Genomic DNA, 24,531 nt, shown 5'->3' on the forward strand with positions numbered 1-24,531 from the left:
TTTAATAAAAATTTAATCATTTAATATCAAAGAATTTGGTAACAAATGTCTGATGTGACACGGTAAATGAATACCTATAATAGCAAACTGAATGAAAAAGCATTAAATGTGAGCAAATATTTCAATTTACTTCCATGTTTACAAGCATACAGCAGATAGCGTGTGATGCCATTACCTTTTTCCCAAGAATTACGTTATTGGAATTTTATTACCAGATATATATACCAAACGTAAGCAATGTTAAAATTGAAAACTGAGAAGGATTTGGGTTGTATATCAGGGAAGAACAAAGGGTCAAGCCCTTTTAAACATAACCTTGAAGGGCACATCGCTAAGAGCCAGACGCCTAACGCCACCATCAATGAAAACACCCACATCCCTACACATGACTTTGCAGAAATCGCACACCGTTGGGCAGAAAACAAGCTTGTAATCATCTTCGTACTTTTCAATCTTAAACCAATTGTCAATAGTTTCACGACCGGGGTTGCCTTCGACCCCACCGGTCGTCACGAACCATTGCTGTGTTGAATCATCGAAACTGTCGAGCTTCCAGAGCGTGGACTGGACACAAATTGTAGCAGCGGAAAACTTGATGTTTTGATCGGTGGAAACACGAACAACACCTTTCTTGATGTTAACAGGTGAAAATGTTACTGGGAGACCGTCTGAGACCTCCAGCTGCTCTTGAACAACATCAAGCGGGCAGGTCTCGTTGCCAGTGCTAGCAAGAGTTAGGCCACCTCCTCGACCACGGAAAACCGGCAGAATGTAATAGTCAGTGCCGGTGCGGAGCTTTTTGCCTGAGATATCGAGCACTGGATCAGGTGCAGCATTGGCACAGAGAAGGAGAGAAAGTGCTAGGAACACTGCAGTCTTCATTGTCTATTGTTTCTTCTTCTTCTTCTTTTTCAAAATGTGGAGGACATGCAAATCTACAATTTATTTATAGAGCTGAAGGGATCTAGTGGATAATACTTTCAGAAGAGTGCATGACGTGTAATCCAGATCTTTAAGGGGAGTTGTGGGACAGAACAGAGAGAGCTGCCTTTGTTTGACCAGCTGAGCTGATGAAGCTAACCGAACTGACTGTAGAATTGTGGAATGACGGACCTCAACTCAACTTGAAAACCATTTGTTTTCTCCAATTTCAACACAAAAGAGGCAGTTGCAACTTGCACATGCACAAAGCAATAAAGTATATACAGCTTGAATCAGTCAAGTACATCCAGTTCAGGATCTAGATTGGTCGTCAGGGATGATGAGACGGCCCTCGCAATCTTAAATCCATTTCTTCTGAATAATTTGCTGTACCCAAGATTGCCTAGGAGATCAAATGCTCTTCTTTATTTGAAAGTGAAGACAGTAGCGCCATACAAATCATAATAGAAATTGTCGCCATCTCTGGAATTTTGGATATTTTAATATATAGTCAATATATTTTATGCAATGTCAAACGTCAAAATATCTTATCCTATCAGTATGACATCATTGATGATTGTAATATAATAACTAAAGTTTCCCAGCAAATACCCAGATTCCCAAGGCAGGTTTGACGTGCTCACCGCACGCTAATATGATCTAATGCAGTCATTTTTATTTTGTTTTAATTAATGTATGAATTTGATTTTTTTAATTAATTTTTTTTTGGGCTTGATTGCTATTAATTTATTAATGATCCTTAATTTAAGTATTTGTCAAAGATCAACATCAATGACTAAGGCTTATAGGCAAACTATGGATTTGGGAGTTGGACAGGAATAGGGAAGATTATAAGGGCGGACATGAAGAGGGCATAGTAATAATCAAAAGGGGCGAGCAAAAATATTTCAAACTGAAAAAATGTGAGTTTAGTTTTTTTATTCAGTTAAAATGGTTTTGGAGTGGTCGGTTAGTTTTGGGTGTTTAGTTTAGTTTTCGGTTGAGAAAATTTTCAACGGAACATACTGAACTAATCGAATTGTTGATTATTAAAAATTTAATATATATATATATATATAATATTTTTGGCTTTATTCAATAATAATTTTGAGTTGTTAGTAAATTTTTATTTCCCTTGAGTATGTTAAAATTTAGAGTAAATATCCTCAATTCTTAAATTTTAATCAAAATTCTAAACGGGTCCAATAATTTTCGAAATAAATACTTCATCCCAAAAGTGTAAACATTGTTAACCGATAATATAAAAAAATTAAAATTTTTTTCTTTATTAATTTAAAAAATTATAATTATATAACTTTTTTTTTGAAAAAAAATAGAAAGCACCAATCGATGCTCTCAGCTCCCCAAGTGAGGGGAGCACCTGCTACTTTTTTAAAAAAAAAATAATCAAAAGATTAATAAAAATTATATAATAATAATTTTTAAAATTAATAAAGAGTAAAATTATCTTTCTAATATTATCACGTCATCAAATTAATGAAAATATTAACAATTGAATAACACCTAGAGCTATGTGTCTAACAGAAGATATTTTTTGAAACAAAGTATTTGTTTCAAAAACTAATAAATCTATTTAGAATTTTGATTAAAACTTAGAGGTGTGGTATTTTATCCTAAAATTTATATTTTATAAATGTATTATCTTAAAATTTGATAAAATATTATAAAATTTTTTAACTTTTTTAAAATTGATCAAACGGATCAAAATAGATCAATTTAATTAAATATATTAGTTTAATTTGATTTGTTATATCGATATTCGAAATTTTAATATTAAACCGACCGTTAACACTTTTGTTTTCAATTCATAGGGAATTAATGAGGATAGTACATATAAATTAGAAGAGTGGGTTTGGTGTCATTGCCATTTGAAAATCATTATCTATTGATAATTAGGGTTTATGCTTATGGGAGAAACATATGTACGGACTAAGACAGTTCATGAGCAGCAGCAACCATGGGAGAACTTTTGGGCTTCAAGAAGATTATCCTGTTTGGATTTAGCCATTTCTTATCCCTTCAAAATTTGCTTTATGTATACTTTGAAACTTTTGGACGTGAAGAAGATTATCAATTCCCGAACTGTACAAGCTTCTTTGATCGATTTCTGGATGCAAATGAAGATATGGTACCTATAATTTGTTTATTATATGGCATTGACCATGCAATTTTGGTGTAATTTGCTCTAGTTTAGGGTCAATTATATTACCCAACATCTATAGAACAATCAAAAGAAAAGCATTGGGTATAAACACCAAGGAGTAGTATGTGATGTCATCATTTATTCATATTATTATAATCTTTCCCAAGCTTTACATTATTGCGATCTTATTGCCGTAGTATACATATTTAGTGAGAATGGTGTGGGGTAAATGAAGGAAAATAAACAGCTTCAAGCTCTCTTAAACATGACTTTCAAGGGCACATCACTAAGAGCTAGACGCCTGATACCAGCATCAATGAAAACACCCAAGTCCCCGCATACAGGTCTGCAGAAATCGCACACCCCCGGACAGAAAACAAGCTTGTAGTCATCTTCATATCTTTCGATTTTAAACCAGTTGCTGAGAGTTTCGATTCCAGGATTCCCTTCAACTCCACCAGTTGTCACAACCATTTTTTGTGTTGCTTCATCGTTGTCAAGCTTCCAGACAGTGGATTGGACACAAATTGTAGCTGCAGAGAACTTGATATTGAGATCCGTAGATACACGTACGACGCCTTTTGTTATGTTCACAGGTGAAAATGTTAACGGGAGACCGTTGGAGACCTCGAGCTGCTCTTGAACAACATCAAGCGGGCAGGTCTCGTTGCCAGTGCTAGCAAGAGTGAGGCCACCACCTCCACCGCGGATGACGGGCAAGATGTAGTAATCAGTGCCTGTTCGGAGCTCTTCACCTGAGATGTCAAGCACCGGATCAAGTCCGTCAGTAGCTCCTGTTGAGCCCCAGAGAAGGAAGGAAAGTGCTAGGAATAATGCAGTCTTCATTGTGTTGTTGTGTAAACTTGCTTCTGTTTGTGCCTTGATATACCACGACCACAGTATATTTATAGAGCTAGCTAGAGGGATCTGGTAGATAATTCAGAGGCGTGATTAGGGAGTCGTGGGCCAAGATAGAGCTAGCCTGTGCTGACCAAACTCCTGAAGGTAATCAAACTCATCAACATGGAATTGAGGGATGATGAATCTTAACTGATGAAAACCTTTTTCACTTGTACAAACAAACATTAAGGATTCACAGCTTGATTTTCTTTTTCTTTTTTTTTTTAATTAGCTGTAGTAAGTGGTTATAGGGGATAAATCCCCAAGTTAAGCTATTGCTTTTTATTTTTTTGGCATTGATTACAGCCTGAATCAATCAAATACAGAAAACTTTGGGCTAATCTAGAATCTGCTCATATAAGATTAGTCTTCCAGGATGATAAGAGCCGGCCCACGCAACCTCTCCAACCTTTTACAATTACGTGATGACTATTTGTTGCAGCTAAGATCAGGAGACCAAACGCCTTTTATTCATTAGAAAGTCATGAGTATTGGCCATGTTCACATCTAATGGTCACAACTAGTGGCTGCAATGTTTTCATCGTCAAACTGTCTATGAAGAAGTTGTGGCCATGACGGTAGATTTAGATTTTCGCATTGTCAATATTTTGTGAAATGTTAAAAGCCATAATCCCTTATCCTATCCGTATGATACCATGAATGCATTGTCCTCATTGCAATAACTAAGATGGAAAATGGTTGGGTCAACAATTACCCAGATAAAGTATCAAGGCATGTTTGAAAAGTTCAGGCCAACAAGATAATATAAAATCTGACTTGGGGTATAAACAGCTAAAAATATTTGGGCCAAGTTCAACTTGAATGCCAAAGTTACCATCATTAATCTCCTATTAAGGCTATTAATAGGCTAGCATGGTTTGGGAAGTTCAAAGGGAAAAGGAGGGCTATTTGGGAGATTGAAAGGAAAAGAAGGGAAGATTACAAGAGTGGGTAGTGAAGAGAGGTTTGAGGAAGCAACCCTCTTTTTGCTTTGTTGAAAAGAAAAATAAAATAGAGCAGAGAGTTTATATGTCATTGCTATTGTACCTAATTTGAAATCATTACTAAAATCTCTGTTCAGAGGAAAATTGGAAAATGGGTAGGAAAGGAAGTGTGTCAACACATTTATGAACTAAGAAAAGAAGAGGTCATGAGGGAGAATAGGAAGTCCATCTCATGATGGGTGGCTCAGTTTTTTCCTTCTACAACTTCTCAAACATTTTGTAGCATGGCATCAGCTTAGATTAAAGTAGCAATCTAGCAGAGATCAGAAGAATCAAGGAAGCACCCTGTGATATGCGGTGCTCAAAGAAGGGCTTTCCAAGTGAGGCCATGTCTGCTTTTTCCTCTTGTGCAGCTGGCGATCCCTAATAAGAGGGAAAAAGAGCAACTGAGAAGATCAAGATCTGTGGTCATGGCTGTCAGTGAACTAGCAATAGACATTTGATGAAATGTGTGTAGATTTAGGTTGAAGTGTAGGTCCCTTTATGGGCCAGTTATTAACACATAGCCGGGTTATAAGAATAAATGTTTTAAGAGCTAAACACCAATACTTTAACTTGTGACAAATTATTATTTCTTGAAATGAAAATAATGAAAATTCAAATTCAAATTCAATCCTCAGCATAAATAAAGGCGTACTAGTGTAAGCATAGATATTTATATATCTACATGAACCTGTCCTTGTGTCTTAACTTCTTCGATAAATCATGTCCCTCAGTCATGTCTATTTACCCATAACATGGACTAGAATCAATTTGAAGGCCAACAAGGAGATTCATAAGTCAAAATAATTAAAATTTAAATTCTCCACTCTTAGCCCTCCTGATTTGAAATTGATTGAAAAGTAAGAGTTTGAGTGAATTTTTGCAAGCCAAAGCACCAAAAACATAATTAACAATCAAGTGCTGATTAAAATCCAAAAACAGAACATCTTCACAATGCAATTGAATTTACAAAATTAAGGAGAGTCAAAGACTAATGTGCAACATCCTAGAATACACGGCAAAGAGAAATGTTTGATACACGCCTTTTCTTTCTTTTTGCTGAGAATACACGGCAAAGAGAAATGTTTGATACACACCTTTTCTTTCTTTTTGCTGCAGTCTATAGCTTGAAAATTTAATTGTCTCTGCCATCTATTAGCCTTAGCCTTGAATTGACCAGTGATTGTTCGTCTGCGGCTTATAGATAAACAATATACTGCATTACAAAATAAAGGAAATAGACTATCTCCCAAAATAATAATGAAGGAAATACACTGAAATTAGAGAGAAAAATGTCCTGGGTGAAAGAATTATTTTTTAAATCGAATGATGAAAGTTCATATGAAGACATTTGCAAAAGTTATCAACTATGTTTGGCTAAGATTTTTCTTCATGAAATTAAGCAGATCAAATAAAAGAGAATCAATTAAAATTTTGGAATGCAAAATCACATAGTAAGAACAAAAAAGTAAGTGATCTGTAAGGGCTATACCCGGTAATGGACAGGTTTTCCTCATGATCCGTTGTGCTAATTCTTCTGAACACAAACAAAAGATGTATGGGCTTCTACCTGATAATGAACAGGTTTGTTTATGGAAATCCTTTGCAAAGCCTTCTTCACCACCCCTCCCCCTAAAAGATTAAGAGGAAAATGAGAAAGCAGCAGCTTGGAGTATTGAGTTATTCCAACCCTAACCAAAGAAATTCTTCATTCAGTTTTGATTGTTCACTGATGCCTTCCAGAATGCAGCAACTATCACTGCCAGCATAATGTGGTCTATATTCAGCAAGAAATTCACGAACAATACCATTCACCTCAATCCAACTACATCCAGGTCTTTTCCTAACCTTTTGATTTCTCATCAACTTCCTAATCTTCACAGCACCTTCCGGCCTATTTGTACTAGAATACATATGCCACAGAAGTAAATACGCCCCATCATCATCTGGTTCTAGCTCAATAACCTTCTTTCCTGCCACCTCTGCTAAATCCAATTTCCCATGGACTAGACAAGCACAAAGTAATGATCTCCAAACAACAGCATCTGGCAATATGGGCATTTCTTCAATGAACATTTTTGCTTCTTCCAAAAGCCCAGCTCGGCCAAGAAGATCTAAAACACATCCATAATGTTCAATTTTGGGTTTAAAACCATAGCGTTGAACCATTATCCTAAACAACCTCTGCCCCTGGACAAGCAACCCTTCATGGCTACAAGCTGATAGAGCAGACAAAAATGTCACCTCATTTGGAGCAACCCTTGATTCTAACATGTCAAAAAATATCTCCAACGCTTGTTTTCCTTTCCCATGAAATGCATACCCTGTTATCATAGTAGTCCAAGAAAACACATCCCTGACCACCATGTCATTAAAAATCTTCGCAGTAACATCAAGGTACCCACACTTTGAATACATATCCATCAAAGCATTACTCAAAACAACATTCTTTTCATTCAAATTCACTTTCTTAACATAGCCATGAACGCTGACACCAAAATAGAGACCCCCACTGTCAGCGCAACCAGCAAGAACAGCCACGATAGTAACCATAGTTGGATCAACTTTTCCTTCACTTTTCATTTCTTTAAAAAGTTTCAATCCGACTAACGGTTCCTTCCCTTTTACGTATCCAGATATCATAGCAGTCCAAGAAACTGCATTTCTAGACGGCATTTTATCAAACACGCGGCGAGAAGCCTCCAAATCATTGCACAATAAAAATCCATTGAGCAAACTATTCCAAGAAGCAATATCTTTAACAAACATCCACTCAAACACTAGTTCAGATGCTAAAATATCACCATTTCTACTATACATATCAATAAGAGCATTTCCAACAATTGGGTTCTCAAAACCCAGCTCATATTTCGAAACAACTCCATGAATTAACTTCCCATTGTCCAAATCTTTATTTTTACCACAAGCTGACAAGGCAGCAACGACAGAATAAGTGTCGGGTCTTAAACCGTTACGTATCAACTGGGAGAAGGCTAAGACAGATTTGAAGGGATCTTCGTATTGTACGAAAAGTTTAATGAGACATGTCCATGAGACTATGTCTGGGCGTTGGATTTGGTTGAAAGTTCTGTTTGCATCATCTGGGTTGTTTAGATTCGCGTAGGTGGTGAGTATTTTGCACGACAAGGCTTGGTTGTGGTTTTGCAGCAGTCCTAGAGTTGTTGCATGGGCATGGATTTTCTTCAGATTTTTAAGATTTGGGCATTTCTCTAGGAGTGAAAGCAGCAGCTTCTTATGCTTCATTTACTTGCATCAATTGTTTCTTTTCTTTTCTCTTCTTTATTTTTTTTTTCTCATTTTCTTCTCAAATGAAAAAAACATTTGGAGTGAGAGCACTTCAGACTAACGGGCAATGGTTGTTCTGTCAAAATAAGGATCTGATTTCGATTCTAGACAACAATTATTAGGTATTGATTGTTCTTATATTGTTAAGGAAAAAATAAAAAAGAAAAACTTTGGGCTAGGATAACATTGGATGTGTACTTATTCAGAGCCAGATCAATTAATAATAGATAAAGTGATTTTTATTATATTTAGAATATCTTAATGAATATGAAAAAAAAATTTAACCTTACTTTAATAATCATGCCATTTATATTTTAATGTGTATATATATATATATATATATATTAAGTTTGTCTTTGTTAATATAGGTAAATTTTTTTCTATTATACTTTCTCTCAGCTTTTTAATTTACCATTGGCCTAATGTTCAAAGAATTGAGCAGAACTCAATTCAACCTCCCTAACCATCTTTTGTCTTGGAAGTTATTGACTCAATTCTGCCATATCTGTTTTTAGCATATACAATTTGCATGCAATTTACTATATTAGTATTCAACTTTGTTATGATTACATATAACATAAGAACTTATTGTATATGAAAAAACAAAATTATATGATGGTAAGATTTTAAAAACTAAGTACTTATGTGAAAATGTAAGCATATTTATTGGAGAATCCACATGAATACTCTTGATAGAGAGCAAGTAAAAACTACTAGTATAAAATTTTGACCAGTATATAAGGATTAAGGAAAGAGCTTGAAAATGAGTGAATTCAGCACATTTATTCAGCAGTCATCACATGACATTGCAGTAAGCATGAACATTGTCATCACTGAAGAGATGGACGGTTTGATCAGGAACAGTTGAGTAAGCTTGGTCTGGGAAGTATCCGTGCACGCTTTCGTTGTAGCCATGCCTGTAGTAGTTGTAAGAAGATGCATACGTCGATTCATCCAGATACCGGGAAGCATAAGGATAGTATTCACTGTCATATGGAAATGGCCACAACTCTGCTTTCCTTCCAGTTCTCCTCACCACCTTTAGCACCTTCCTCTCATCAATGTATCCCGTCACCGTTACCTTCTGCTTATCCATGTCGATTTCCAAGCTGTCTACCCCTGCATTCATTTCAATTAACTTGAAACATGATCTCCTACCGTCTATTTTTTGTAAGCAGTAAGGCACTTAATAAACACATCATGAAATGCTTTGTTACTCTGATTCTTTATTTTCCTTAAAGTATCTTTGTCCGACACATATTTGACAGACACGTATCCGACACTCATCCCGAATCCGAGTAACATAGATGAAACGCAAACAAGAAATACATAGAAATGAACTCTTGCCATCTATTTTCGAGATTGCTCTTCGTATCCTTTTTTCACATCCTTCACAATCCATGTGTACCAAAAGCTCAACAATCTATCAAAAGAAAAAAAAAACAAAAGCCGATAAAAGAACTCGAAATCAATATAGAAGCAGGGGTTTGAACAAAGATCATCTGCTAGAGCATGCACTTACAGACATGGCATTGGAAAATCTTGTCTTCCCATAGAGCCAACCAAACATTTTATTGTGCTTCTCTTACCAAAACGTCAAGGCTTCTTCTATATTTGTCCCCCCTCAAGACTTTGTCCTTCGAAATATCTCTCTTAAAGCTACCGTACTTGTTTCTTGAGCTGGCAGATAATTTTAGTAATGAGCATGGCTTGACTATGAAGCTAAATACAGCTGCCTAATGTCCATTTTACAGGACATAACCAGCTTTGAGTTGTCAAAATTTTGGTTGATGTTTAGCCCTCCATTTATTTATTTACAATCTTTATCTTTGTCTGGTTTATATCCAAGTTCACAAATGCAGAATACTGGCAGAACTTAACTTAGTTTAGTGAATAAATGAAAAAGAATATCAACATGGCCATTGGTCTATAAGTTGAAACTGATAGCAATCGGAATCGATTCTTGGTTTGATTCTTTCTTCTTTTTGGCTGAATTTTTCGTTTCCAAAACATAAACATGCTAAACTAGAAACTAGAAAAAAAAAGGGCATGCATTATCAGTTAGAGAATGGCAGAATAATAAGTTTATTCTCTGCCAAAAGTCACAGTCAAGCAGGATGCCATGGTCCCCCTATTATTTCTTCATGTGTGAAACAGTTAAAGAATTATAATATCCATCCAAAGAGAAACTAAAAAAAAAAAAAAAAAAACATTGCATGCCTCAAAGTAAGCATAAACCACTCAAAACTTCTGACCAAGAACACAAGAATTTGAACAGAGAATTTTTGGGGAATGAAGCAAACAAAAGAGTGTAAGAATCAGCTACAATATCTTATTCTGCAATCTAACTGATGACTTGAATGATTTCTAACCGGCTTCTTTGTTTTTCCAGCTATGAGTTTGCTTTGGTCATAATACACCCTGCTGTGTGTTTTTTCTTTCTTTCTTGAGAACAAATACCTTGCAGCCTTTTAACTATACATATTTTTGGTATTCTTGTCACACAAATCTATGCAAGTTCTTTAAAAAGAAAAAATAATGCAAGTTGAGGGGCTAAATTGGTGCAAAGAATATTAGAAGAAGAAAGGAATGGTTAGATGTAGGTTTGGGGAAAACAGAATGTTGAGAGCTGTCTCAACTGTCCTTGTAGAGCATATGCTGTGCTAATATAGGATTGGCGTGGTGCAGCTCTCTCACCACTAGCTACTGTTCCATCAGTCCTCCCCAGTCCCCACCGCACCAAATTACATTGTACTTGTGCAGCCATCCCCTAACCCCTCTCCTCTACTTGCCTCAGCCTTCTGTTTCTGTTTGCTTCTCTTTAGCTTTAGTAGAAGATGCCATTTACATATTGTTTAGTTGCTAAAAACCACATTCTTTACAATTGATGGTAAGGGTTAAAAAGTCCCTGCCATCGGGAATGTTGTATCATGTTCATTTGCATTACAAATACTCTCAATCTATAAATGGCCAACATTCTAGTATTCTTAAGTTACGGCAAAAATGTTGTAGGAAATTGAGTCCCTTTTATTTGGTTCTCACTTCTCATTACAGCCAAACCTGAGAACTAATCCCGCATTACCAGAACCAGAAAAAGTGGCAAGAGGGGAGGAACTGCAATGAAAGAGGCAGAGGAAAACCCAAAACAGAAAGTTGGCACTTCAAAGTTCAAATATGCCATTGTAACAATCCCGAATCATGAAAGACTACAAAGCAGAACCGAGACCATTTGCATCATTGACAAATTATATTTTGCATAAACTAACTCAAATATTTTGACAACGTGTCATTAAAAACTTATATATCTATTTCAATATAAAAGAGGTACATATGTCAGCAGGTCATATTCGAACAAAACGACATAAAGGAAAATCTATGACTATCATTTTTCTTGAGAATATTTACAAACAGAACTTATTCACATAAAAAGTTTAGAAAAGTGAAAGAACAAGAATTCTAAAAACCTCCAATACACAACATTCATCACAAGATAGAGATGATTCTGCAACTAGAACTATCAGCCGCACACTATTGTGATATATGGTTGAGCAGTAATTGCTGGCCAGAAAAGAACTGCTCTATCTCTTTGAAGCCCACTTTAGCTTTCACATTCTAATTCATCGAGTCTGGGTCAGTGAAAGAAGTGTAAAGATATAAACCATAGGGGATGATGGATAGGGGCATTTATGCCAACATATTATGGATTGTTGAAATATGACGAAGAAATTAACTAGAGGAGTTTCATGTGTTTTTTAAAGCCTTAAAAAGCAGAAAGGAACAAAATAATAGTACAATCCATGGAAAATCAGACATATATCTTGAGAATATTATTCTACCAAGCATGCAGGAAATGACACTGGTATTCAAAAGGTACTCTCTACCATATTAATACACAAAGAACAGGCAAGCAACGATGAAGGGGCAACAATTCTTCTCCTGCATATCATATACTACCTCTATCCTGCAAATGATGTTGCTTGTTTAGCGAGCTTAAGACACACTACCTCTGCATGCATATACAGATTATATTATCTGAATGCTACATTGTGTGATATCCAGAAACTCTCAGAAAACTACATGACTGCCCAACATATTTCCAACAACCATATGCAGACAGATAGTAAATACTAATGCTCTGTTAGGACATCGGTGTTCCATCAGTAAAATGTTCTTTAGGATAGTGTTTGGAGAGATTAGTATTGCAAGGGTCATAGTATATATTTCAATCATTTAAATATCAGACATCTAAATGTTATTCTACCTCTTATCTACACTAAGTTTCCTCTCTCTCTCTCTCTCTTTCTCTCTTCAATTCTCTTTTAATCTCATAGCATGTTATTCTATGCTCTATATTTATCTTAGCTACCAACATATCATTACGATTAAGAGTTTATATTTGTTGGTTTCAATCTCATAACTTATTTACAATTCTAAGTCATCTTAAGAGGCTCTAAGCGGAACACAACTTTGTACATATGCACATTGGATGTAAAACTTTAACTCCTACAAGCATGTTTTACAAAATAAAAGGAGGAACTTTACAAACTAGACCAGGCTTCATCCATAGACTATTAAAAGAAGATAGAGGAAGAGGAATCAATGAAGTTGATGTTGAACCTGGTGTTGAAATATGCATAATGTTGGAGAATATTGAGCACAGAGAAGTGCTATTAACATTACATGCATCACTCCCTTTTCCCTTTTTCTTTAGTACATACAAACAAGACTTACTTAAACAGTAGTCAAAAAGTCACCTGAAAGTCTCCCAGCTCAATCTTAAAAACTACCAGTAGGTACTACAAACCTGTTTAAGGAAATGATGATGGGGCTGCTGGTGTTGGGGGCAAGGGGCAGGGTTCTCTCTGGAGTTCCTTAACAACAGCAGCCAATGCCTCAGGGTTCAGACCCAGGTCACAGAGTGCAATGAGAACTGAGAGGGTGTGCCGATCAAGACCAGTATCAAGAATGTTTGAGATGTGAAATGCCTGGTCAAGAGATTCTCTGGCAGTCTTTGCAGCCTCTTCCATATTGAAAAGCTGGGGAAAAAAACAGAATCTTCAACAAGGTATTCTTAATCTTATTAACCTCACAAGAGAAAACCATAATGGCTAAGAGTCCACTTAGTTGTTGATTTTAATACTTATACATTGTTTCCAGAAACATAAAATAGAAAGCTCGTTCGGGTATGAGAGCAAACAATATTTTGAAAAAAAAAAAAAGAATCAAGATTAAATTTTTTAGATAACAGAATGTAAAAAGCAAGCAACAAAAGCGATGATAATCAAGCAAAGCATGAATGACAAGTGCTAAGATAAAAATAGAACATAGAATACAAATTCTGAAGTCTCAACAGTCAATTCTTCCCAATTACTATATGACTTTGATTATGCCATTAGTTACCAAAGCCCTTCATTTGCAACAATGCATCAAATTTCCATTCTTCTTTTACGAGTTTATAAAATCGATTCACCGAAAGCAAATAATCAATAGAACTGCAAATCCCAAATACCCATTGTTGGAATCTAAACAACTAATTAATTTGGATCAATGCTTAAAGCAAATATATAATGAAAACCCAATATCGAATTTCATACAAAAGAGAATAAAAGAGTCACCTTTTATATAAAAGGAGGCAGCTCTTTGCAGAAGAAGAGCGGGAGATCGCTAGGGAAGACGGCAGTCCTCTCGCCTGTCCCTTCCTCGTATCTGGTTTTTTCCCCTAACCACCGTAGGAAGCAACTTTAGCTAATTGTATGTACCTATTTTAAGAATTGAGATTGACAATATAAAACAGCAAAGTATGCGGTACCTTCAAATTAAATTGTTTGAATAAGCATATTTACACTCACTGCTAAGTCAAATATTGAGATTTAATACGTCCCTAATTTGTAATAAAATTATGATTTTATATATTAATGATAAAATTCTTAAGTTTCATTAACAATTAACAATATTAGATAATTATCATATATTCATTTAATAATTAACTAATTTATTACTTCTCGTAAATTTATCTTAAATGTATTGTCCAAGTAAATACTTATCCCTCCATTTGAACTGTATCTTTTAAGAAAAGACTAGATTGTACAAAGATATAAATTTCAAGTAAAACAATTAAAAAGTTGGTGATAAAAAAGAGAGGCTGAAAGCCAGTTTGAGGTACAAATATTGCTACAAAAGAGAGAAGCATGTGTCTGAAACAGAGATCCCAGAACAGCTTATCTAGTCAAGACATTGATTCCCAAAAATTATTGGCAAAATGGAACACCACTTCTGTCTGCAACTAGTTTCTTCTTTCAGCCCTTCTGGTGGCTTTCTTCTGCTTCGACTTTTTTACCTTCTGATGCTGTTTTACACCAACCAAATTGATGAACCATTTGGGTTTTCCAGTTTGAAAAACTAGATAACAAGCAGCTGCTCCAAATATGAATCCACATCCATATCCCATCAACGCAACTTTCCATCCGAACTGAATTCCTGATTTTGAGTCATCTTCCAACGGCAAGGTTGGCGATGGTGGCTTTGGTGTCTCATTGCAAGACTTTGACAATGGGCGGCCACATAACCCGAAATTTCCTTCGTAGGAACTGTTTTCAAATGTGTTGAACTGTTTGCCCTGAGGTATAGATCCAACAAGTTGATTGTCGGAAAGGTCTATAAAGGAAAGAAATATTAAATCGACCAATTCCTCTGGAATCTTTCCAACCAACTCGTTTGATGAGAGATCTAGCCATTCAAGTTGGGTCAAGTGTCCTAGTGATGGTGGGATATCGCCGCCTATTTTGTTACTTGAGAGGTTAAGCCCTTTGAGTGCACTTAGCTTCCCCAAAACTTCTGGAATCACGCCTTCAAAGTTGTTATTGGAGAGATCAATGCTTGTGAATATGGTTAAAATTCTCACAAGTTGCGTCGTGAATCCTTTTATTGTCAAAGTGAGTGAATAATTATATGAACGACTGCCCTGCATGTATCTCACAGAGCTATAACCTTCATCAAGATATGCCATAGCTTTTAGATTCTCAATGTACCAAGCAGGCAAAGGACCAACAAAACCATTGTTAGAGAGATCTAGAACTCGTAACTTGGGGAAAGGAGCTCTTGCTTTCGACTTAGGTACGAAACCATGGAACTTATTTGAGCTTAAAACAAGCACTTGTAGCTCTGGTAGAGTTTCCAACCAGTAAGGAAATGTACCCTTCATGTTGTTGTTGCCCAAGTCTAAAACCTCTAGGCTTCTACAATTAACCAGGGATTGCGGTAAGTCCCCTTCGAATCGGTTTCCATTGAAGTTGAGAGCCTTCAACTGACATCCCTTCATGAACTCTGGTAGCACTCCTTGAAGCATGTTAAATTGCAGTTGGAGACTCAGAATGTTGAGCCACGGAAATTCTACTGAGCCATTCAAAAAATTTTGAGAAAGACTTAAATAAGTCAAAGTATTCTTTCCCACATCCCACATCCACTTTGGAATCTGTCCGTGAATTCTATTCTCAGAGAGGTCTAAGCCAAGTAGAACTTTATTCCCTCTTAGAAAATTTGGGAATTCACTCAAGTTACAAGAAGCCAAGAACAATGAGCTCAGTTTGGGCAATGTATAGTTGACTTTGATGTTCTTGCTTAATGACAGATTATTATGTGAAAGATCCAGCCACTCAAGGTTTTTGAGCTCTGAAAACATGTCCAACTCTACAATGCCACTGAAGTTATTAAATGACAGATCAAGCAGTGCAAGGTTTGCAAGTTTAAAAATTGAGCTTGGAATGTGGCCATGCAGCCTGTTATTACCAAAATCGATTGTGGTCAAGGATTTAGATTGGAATGCCTGAATATCTCCTGTGAATCTGTTGTTTCCAAGATAGAGGTTTTGTAATGATGGTAGGTTCAAAACCCAAGATGGTATTGCTTCAATAAGAAAGTTATCAGAGAAGTATAAACTAACTAGCTTTGAAAGCCCACTTGCATGATAAGGAATAGGGCCTCCTAGTTGATTATGTGACATGTCTAAATCTATAAGTTGTGGGAGGTTCACAACTGATGGAGGGATCTGACCACTGAAGTTGTTAAATGAAAGCAACAAAGCTATAACTTCTGATAGGTTTCCTATTGTTGAGGGAATTGAACCTTGCAAATTGCAACCAATGAGATTTAGAAACTGTAAGGACCTTAGATTTCCAATTGAATCAGGCAGTCCTTCAAGGACTTCTGTGCTTTGTAGGTTCAGAAACTCGAGGGGATTGGTCCAGTTGGACTTTGGAAGATAAATGGCGAGTTCTTGGTTAATGCCTAAATCAATAAACTTAAGATTTGGAAATTGGAAAATGCTTTCAGGAATTTTACCTCGTAATTCGCAATTTCGGAGACTGAGAGATGTCAAAGAAGAAGAAAATTTCATCAAGTAACTAGGATCAACAGATGACATGTTTATACCGTCAAGGTAAAATTCTTGTACCTCGCCCAAGTTCTGAACAAGCTTTTCGAGAGCAGTTGTCTCAAGCTTCAATTGTGAATCATCAGGAATGAGTGGTTTGAATGAAGAAAGATCAAGTGAAATTAGCTTGGAAAGACGGGAGATATCGGATGGAACTTGGCCTGAAAACAGTGAATTGGAGAGATTTAAATGTGTTAAATCTCCAAACCTACCAAACCCTGCTGAAATCTTGGAATTCCTAAAATCATTGAAGGAGAGATCGAGCCTCTTCAAGTGTTGGAGGAGGAAAATGCTGCTGTTGGAAGGAATGGTACCATAAAGCCTACTGCAACTGAGATCAAGGCCAATTACCTGACCAGTTTCACTATCACATGTGACCCCATCCCATGAACAACAATCTGTACTCTCTTCCCATGAGTCTGTCTTAGGATAAGATCTGATCCCATAGTCTGCATCACAAGTAAATGAAGCAGAGCTATTAATAAGAAAGCTCTGCTTGAATTGAAGCAAAGCTGCAGCCTCGTTGTGGGAACATATCTTCCCTGGTGTCGATGAAGCGAAAGAGGATGAAGTAGTGGCTTCAGCATAGATATAAAACAAGAGGAGCAGGCAGAGGAATTGATAGTTCCATAGCAAGCTTCTCATTTTCCTTATTTGGAACTTTAAACAATGAATGTTGAGGATGATGTGAAAATGTAGTATTTGTAAGCTTACAAGTCGGCAGGAGTCAATATAATTAGCCTCAGGTCTCCGTCTTTCCAAAATAAAACCAATACCGCCCTGTCCCCGGTGTCTTTGCAAGACAGCTTAGAATTCTTGGCATTATTCTCCACTAGCATGTGGTAGGCCAGTCCTTGTTAACTTTACCGGTTCCACTTTTCTGACTTAATATCAGTCAAGCCGTTTTATTAGAAAATCTTGTGATGTGTCCTTTCGTGGAAGGGAGGATCAAGCAGAGGCGGCTTATTCAAAGATTCAAATGAAATTTTTTTATTAAAATTAAAAAAAATTATTAAAATTTTATTTTTTTAATTTTTTGAGGTATAAAATTTTTAATTAAATTTTTATAATTAAGTTTTTTTAATATTTTTTTTTCAATTGATTATATAATCAATTCATTTAATTTTTATTGAGATATTATTGATCTTAAGTAAAATTTTATTAATTTTAATTTTGAAAAACTTCTTTCTCCTGAAGCAACACTTACTGAAATTGTTAACATTATTCTAAAATCAATATATGCATTTAAAAAAGAATCAAGTCTTTTTATATGATTAACTATATCAATTGAACTTTTTTTTCCTGTATAATTTATTTTAAAATTTTTAACTCTGAAAATAAATCTAGACCATCAATATTAGAATAATTATTATATTTTAAGAAACATTCAAGATTAAGGTAATATTCTTTCAAACTATTATCATCTAATGATTTTAACTTTTTACCACTATATAGAAAACAAAAAAATTAATTTTATATTTAATAAAAAAATAACTATTGAAAATCATTAAATGAGTTGATTGAAAATAAGAGAAATAAGTGAGAAAAAAATAATTGTTGGAGATGATTAAATACATATGACCGTTAGTTGATTGAAAATAAAATAATATAATTGAAAATTAATAACATTCTAGAAATGAGAAAGTGATAGAAAATTGAGATTTATTAAACACATAATTAAAAAAATAAGAAAATAAATAAATTTATTAATTATTTTTTATTTATATATATATTTAATATAATTAATTATACTATAATTATTATAAAATTATAAATCTTTTTTAAATTTGAGATCTTTTCAAATTGAGAGCCTAAAGTCCTTGCTTGGCTGACTTCACTCAAGGGTCGGCTCTGGGACCAAGAATGTGTCAATCGGTCAATTGGTCCATCTATTTTGAACAATCGCTATATTCATCTTATGCATATTTCCTTATTAGCTTGTAACTTTGTTAAAGCTGAGATCATATGAACTAAGGCATCAAGAATTTCATATCTGCATGCCATTTAGTAGGTAGAGGAAAATGGAGCTTAAATTTCTCACAGACGGGTTCAAAGTCTAGTAATGCAAACAAAGGGCAAACGGTATAACTTCCTCACCACTTCAAAGGGAATTTGAGGCAAAGTCAAGGTTCTTGCTCATGGTGGCTGGCTGACACGCCAAACCTCTTTGCATTTATATTACTTCAAGTCCGACTATATCCCAGGAAAGAGTGCATCCTACTTACCAGTTTCGCCATCTCATGAACATAAAATTTAGGAGAAATCAACGAGCTCCTCTTCAGTTAAAAAATGATCTTGTATTTTTATATCATGCTATCTGTCACGTAGCAGATGATGAGGTATTAAATATTATTAATTAAAATTGAATAAATTGATAAAAGATAAACACATAAATCTTAATCAATAATATTTAATGCCACGTTATCTGTCACATGGTAGATTACATGATATAAAAGTGTCACATATATCATTGGTTAATAAAAGTTAATTAATAGTTTAAAAAAGAGATTTATTTGATTTAAAATAAAATTCAAAGATTTATTTAAACGTAATAAAAAAATAAAAATTAAATTAATTTTTTTGACATAATTAAAGAATTTATTTAAATATTTAATAAAAATAAATGATGGGCATGTTTGCTACTTACGGCGTGCGCAACCTTTTGTAGATGTCCTTTCTGTCACAAGACCCTGGTTTTGGACCACTCATTCCGGAAAAGCTATAAACAATATACGGAAAGAAAAACTTTTTAACAGTCTTTTATTTAAAACAAAAAATCGATGGCTTTATCAATGATACTTTCACTCCACAAAATTAATTATTCATCGAAAATCTTTATCAATGAAATTATTCGGTAATTAAAGAGTAATTATTTTTAAAAACTATAAAAAGAGTAATTAAAGAGTAATATTTAATTAAAGAGTAATTATTCGGTAAGAATAGACTAACGTGTTTAGTTGAAAACTATAAAAAGATAAAAATAATATTTTTTTTATTTTTTAAATTCATTACCTTCTGACAATATGTTATCGTTAATTTATAATTTAATAATAATTTACCATTATTTGCACTTTGAAATAAGTTAGCATGGTCTAAATTTGTCATTTTCCATTTTTGAAAGACACATGCAAATGTGGGGAAACTTAATTTGCAAGTTGTGCAATAATTGGAGCACTCGCCTTTAACCAAAAAAAAAAACAAAGAAAAAGCAATTGGAACAGTCTTAGTATTTACCGCAGCGCTTAGTCATATGGAAGTCTAGTCAACACATTTTTTGACCAAAAATTCCACTATATACATAAAGTGTTTGTAACACGTTTGATTGTAGAGCAATTATCCCGTAAGAATAGACTAACGTGTTTCTGCAACATTTGGAGCAATCTTCATATTAAATACTTGCAGTACTGCTTAGTCCAATTAAAGTTTAGTCAACACTTTTTTTTGACTAAAAATTCCAATCCATATATATATAAATTATAATATTGATAACATATTTGATTTACATAATACAATAAAAATAATAAAATAATTATTTTGTATGAATAAAATTAGGTATGAATAAAATAAAATAAAATAATTATTATACCGTTGTTGTCACGACCCGAAACTCCCCATCAAGCCCGTGACAACCGCCGCGAGGCCTCGACAGACATTCTTCACTCCGAATGTCGATCGAAACCCCGCAAGGCTTAGCATCAACTTCCGCATCTCCCCGGTGAGCAACAATTATTAAATCTCGCATTAAAAAAAATCATAAGTCATTTTCAAATAAGAACAATAAAATATTATTTTCTGGCTCATAGGGGTATTTTCGTAATTTTTCGTCAAAAATCTCAAAACTTGCTAAAAATGTAGTAGGTAAGCAGAAAATATATATTTAATGATTTAAAAACAAAATAAGTATCTAAAACATTCATTTGAAAGCAAATTGTTGACAACTAGTACTATTCAAAAATAATAAATAAAATATTCTATTTTCTCATAAAATAAATTTTTATAGAAATATTCGTAAATAATTTTTCGCACATGAAAGTAAAGTAAAAATTGTATGAATAGAAATATAGATAACCAAAATATAAGTTTTGATCTGCAATGACACGTGGGTTCCAATTGACCAAGAGGATGTAAGACTGTGAACTCTTACTTTCTATAATGCAGTTCCGAGCTTAGTTCTCGTCCTACTCGACTATTTACAAACTGTTCTGAGCCTGAAAAATGTATAGGAAGAAGGGGTGAGATTTTATAATCCCATGAGTAAACAGATACCATCTAAAGTATCTAAAGCCGAGTAAATGGAGACAATTAAAACAAGTCATCATACTGTAATTTCATTACCTTTCAGTTCATTTCAACCAAATAAAATCAATCCATATAAATCGAGTAATCAACTTGGCTTATGAATTTCTTAAAACTTTGACTCGTGCCAAAACTCATACTCAGTGATACCTTGCGCAGGGCATCTAACCGAGTCCGCCAAGGCTGTTAAAATTTCATATACACTTAAAATATATTTTTAGTTTGAGAAAAATACAGCCGTTCCTTGGTGTTGGCTGAGTTCCCCTTCACGTGGTGGTTTAGCGTGAAGTGAACCCTAAGCTTTACCCCAGGAGATACCTTACGCGCCTCTCCGTTCGAGGTAATAATATAATGGAGTTTACTGTGCCCCTCTAATAGGCTAGTCCACAGAACCCCCTCTGCAGTAAATAACTAATATATAATCCACCAATCAATAAAATTCATTCTAGCATGACATGGCAATTTATCACAACCTAGCCTCTCAAGGCTGAATACACAGTATAAATAATTATAACACCAAAATCAGTTTAGCCATTCATGCTCATTTATTGTCATAAGCCATTCAATTCAAAACCATAAATTTGCAACACAAACTAGCAGTCTCCAATTACTCTATTTTCAAAACCAATATTCGATTTTTCAGAAAATTTATAAAATCATTTTGTAAAATTACAATTTCTCTTAAAACATAGCAATTTACCATTTAAACCCATTTTCCATAAAATCACACAGTTGTATAAAACTACTCTAGATAATTAAGATGATAATAAGTTTACTCACAGTATTAGGAGTAGAAATACTCCTATCTTCCGCCCTTAGGTGCAGTCTCTTACCCGAAACAATTGACTCACCACCTATCCATAATCCATGACACAAAATTCAATAAATTGTGTCAATCTATCATAAATTATTTTAGGCTCTTATCCATGCGTATGCACTAGATAGGATTTGAAATGTCTAGACAATCGCTTAATTGCGGTGTCCGACCTAACTCGCCTATACAGGGTGTAAATTCCTAAAATCCCCAATTCGACTCCAATTCCATCCATTTCAATTTCAATTATCCAATTATATCCACAATACCTCAATGACTATGAATTTGGTCCAATTTATCAGTACGGACTATAAATTACGCTTTTACCCCTAATGAGTAAAAATTTCAATTTATTGCACCGAAAATTCCCATTTAATTTTCAACCTCATAATTCATCATTTTTCCACCCAATTCTCTTAAAATAAAGTCAACCTCATCCTCACATATCATTGGCTAGATTCGGCCTAGAGAAATTCATGGAGAAGATAAATATTTTTCTTGTTGTTTTACTCATAAACATGTTAAACTAGAACTAAACACTAACATAGCTCAAAATCAAATTTATCTAACAACTTTCTCTCTCTAAACCCATATGACCATAATTGAAATCATCCTCAAATCACATGATTCAACCATGAAAAATGATGGGAAATGCATGGGAAAGGTAAAGCACAAGACAAATTTAAGAAATGTTACCTTTTTTTTCTTGATTTTTGAATTTCCACATATTTTCCCTTTAAATTTCTTGGCTAGGGTTTTATTTTCTCCTTTCTCTCTCTTGTTTCTTGCTTGGCCGAATGTTGAAGAAGAAGAATGGATTATGGGCTGATTTTTTTATGCCTTTTTATTGTTTAATGAAATAATATTTTTTTATTCATATTTTAAATATTTTATTAATTCATTTTTTTTTCTAGTCATCCACTTATCCTACTTTTTCCACCATGCATTCCCTTTGACTTATCCAAGTCTTAAGTGAAATTTCCAGATTTTTCCAAAGTTTTGGTGGAGCAAATTTTTCAAAATTACACTTTTGCCCCTAAACTTTTCAAAAATTACATTTTTACCCCAAAAATTGAAAATTTGCAATAATGCATAATTTTCACTCCTCATACTCATTTCACACTCCAAATAATTAAATTTGATCAAAATCCTTTCAAAAATTAAATTTTTTATTTCGGGTGGCAAAATTACCATTTTACCCTTTTACTCCAAATTATACCGAAATTAAAATTTTTCACTTCTAAACCTCAAATCTTACTCCAATAAGTCAAATGGGGCCAAAAATATTTTCTAAAAATTCCCATTTTGTCTTCAGGTGGCAAATGACCATTTTGCCCCTAGATAGCGAAAATTTCGATTTGACTCCAAATTGATCCTCGAACTCCGAATTACCATATTAAACCATTCTGGGACATTAAAATTCTTAATTTCATCATAAATTCTCTATTTGATCTAGTTCGAGGTTTAAATCAATTTTGTTGTACCTCTAGGTACAATACCGACTTTTGTGAATTTTTTTTTTCGGGACTCTCTTAGCATGCAAACATGTTGTCCATCACATGTATGTCATGACAAATATTTTTATAGAGTCGAGCTTGTCATCTCCTCCCCCACTTAGATCAACCATATGATCTTTCTTCATGACTGATTTCGACATCCGGCTAAATATTAATATTTTAAAAATTTTATCTTGTCTCCTTGGTACCTGAAATACCTTATTATGCCTCACTTGACTTCCGAATCGCCTTTTATCTCACCAATTCTCCTCCGATAAAATTATTATTATTTTCTCACTTACGAAATATTTTATCCTAAACTACTCATTTCGTCTCTTATCACTTTTAAACATTTTAATTGACCTCAATTTGCATTCGCTCAACTTTATTTATCACCATATCAAAGTATGGGATATTTCAGTTGTTAATAGAATGCAGTTGCTAATATTATTATAATGTTTAGTTGCAAACTATAAAAAGATAAAAATAATATTTTTTTATTTTTGAGATTCATTACCTTCTGACAATATGTTATCATTAATTTATAATTTAATATGTTATTATGAAAATTGTAAAAAATTAGGATAATTTATGTATGCTCAATTTGTCAAACCCTGTTTTGTAAAATAATTATAATGTCATTCACATGCTCGATAGAATATTTGTATATTTAGGAAGTTCGAGAAATCGTTAAAAGACGATATTGCCCTTAATGGTACCATTAAGTCGATTAAGTCTCGAATTAGCTCAAATAGGAATTTTAAGGTGAAATTAAGAGTTTCACAGTTCAAGGATGACTCAAAATGGTAATTAGGAGTTCGAGGATCAATTCGGAGTCAAACCGAAATTTTCACTATCTAGGAGTAAAATTGTAATTTTTCCACCCGCGGACAAAACTTGAGATTTTGAGAGAATTTAGATCACATTTGACAAATTGGAGAATGGTATGAGTACAAGGGATGAAAAATATGTCTATGGGCAATTTTTCAGTTTTTAGGGTAAAAATGTAATTTTTGAAAAGTTGGAGGGCAAAAGTGTAATTTTAAAAAATTTACTCCACCAAAACTTTGGAAAAGTTTAGAAATTTCATGGAAGACATGGATAAGTGAAGAGGATTGAGTGGTAGAAAAAGAAAGTAAAAAAGATGGCTAGAAAAAAATAAAATAATAAAATATTTAAAAGGTAAATAAAATAATAATATTTTATTTAGCCTATTAAAA

General features: G+C 34.1%; 3 protein-coding genes and 3 pseudogenes across 9 annotated transcripts; all 6 read right to left on the reverse strand.

The window, feature by feature from the left end:
* Positions 1 to 109: 109 nt before the first annotated feature.
* Positions 110 to 925, reverse strand: LOC18599358 (kunitz trypsin inhibitor 5-like). The gene has a single exon (XM_007029298.3). The coding sequence runs from the start codon at positions 880 to 882 to the stop codon at positions 295 to 297; it is 588 nt and encodes a 195-aa protein (XP_007029360.3). The 5' UTR covers positions 883 to 925; the 3' UTR covers positions 110 to 294.
* A 2,279-nt stretch (positions 926 to 3,204) lies between these two features.
* LOC18599359 (kunitz trypsin inhibitor 5 pseudogene) lies at positions 3,205 to 3,974 on the reverse strand (annotated as a pseudogene). Its single transcript, XR_016026532.1, has one exon. The product of XR_016026532.1 is annotated as a kunitz trypsin inhibitor 5 pseudogene (transcript).
* A 1,172-nt stretch (positions 3,975 to 5,146) lies between these two features.
* Positions 5,147 to 8,381, reverse strand: LOC18599360 (pentatricopeptide repeat-containing protein At2g29760, chloroplastic pseudogene; annotated as a pseudogene). 4 transcript variants are annotated; one of them, XR_016026213.1, is made up of 3 exons: positions 6,464 to 8,381; positions 6,069 to 6,162; positions 5,147 to 5,352 (listed from the first exon to the last, which is right to left on the reverse strand). The product of XR_016026213.1 is annotated as a pentatricopeptide repeat-containing protein At2g29760, chloroplastic pseudogene, transcript variant X1 (transcript). The 4 variants fall into 4 exon arrangements; XR_016026214.1 differs by having other exon boundaries at positions 6,069 to 6,168; XR_016026216.1 differs by having other exon boundaries at positions 6,069 to 6,187.
* A 653-nt stretch (positions 8,382 to 9,034) lies between these two features.
* LOC18599361 (Heavy metal transport/detoxification superfamily protein) lies at positions 9,035 to 10,122 on the reverse strand. The gene is made up of 3 exons (XM_007029303.3): positions 9,800 to 10,122; positions 9,625 to 9,700; positions 9,035 to 9,396 (listed from the first exon to the last, which is right to left on the reverse strand). The coding sequence occupies exons 1-3, from the start codon at positions 9,845 to 9,847 to the stop codon at positions 9,074 to 9,076; spliced, it is 447 nt and encodes a 148-aa protein (XP_007029365.1). The 5' UTR covers positions 9,848 to 10,122; the 3' UTR covers positions 9,035 to 9,073.
* A 1,444-nt stretch (positions 10,123 to 11,566) lies between these two features.
* Positions 11,567 to 14,032, reverse strand: LOC18599362 (mitotic-spindle organizing protein 1B pseudogene; annotated as a pseudogene). The gene is made up of 3 exons (XR_016026335.1): positions 13,893 to 14,032; positions 13,082 to 13,313; positions 11,567 to 11,903 (listed from the first exon to the last, which is right to left on the reverse strand). The product of XR_016026335.1 is annotated as a mitotic-spindle organizing protein 1B pseudogene (transcript).
* A 344-nt stretch (positions 14,033 to 14,376) lies between these two features.
* Positions 14,377 to 17,401, reverse strand: LOC18599363 (receptor-like protein 9DC3). Its single transcript, XM_018121008.2, has one exon. The coding sequence runs from the start codon at positions 17,348 to 17,350 to the stop codon at positions 14,561 to 14,563; it is 2,790 nt and encodes a 929-aa protein (XP_017976497.2). The 5' UTR covers positions 17,351 to 17,401; the 3' UTR covers positions 14,377 to 14,560.
* Positions 17,402 to 24,531: the final 7,130 nt, after the last annotated feature.

This window comes from Theobroma cacao, chromosome 5 (genome assembly GCF_053813885.1).
Source record: "Theobroma cacao isolate CCN51 chromosome 5, ASM5381388v1, whole genome shotgun sequence".
Lineage (NCBI taxonomy): Eukaryota > Viridiplantae > Streptophyta > Magnoliopsida > Malvales > Malvaceae > Theobroma > Theobroma cacao.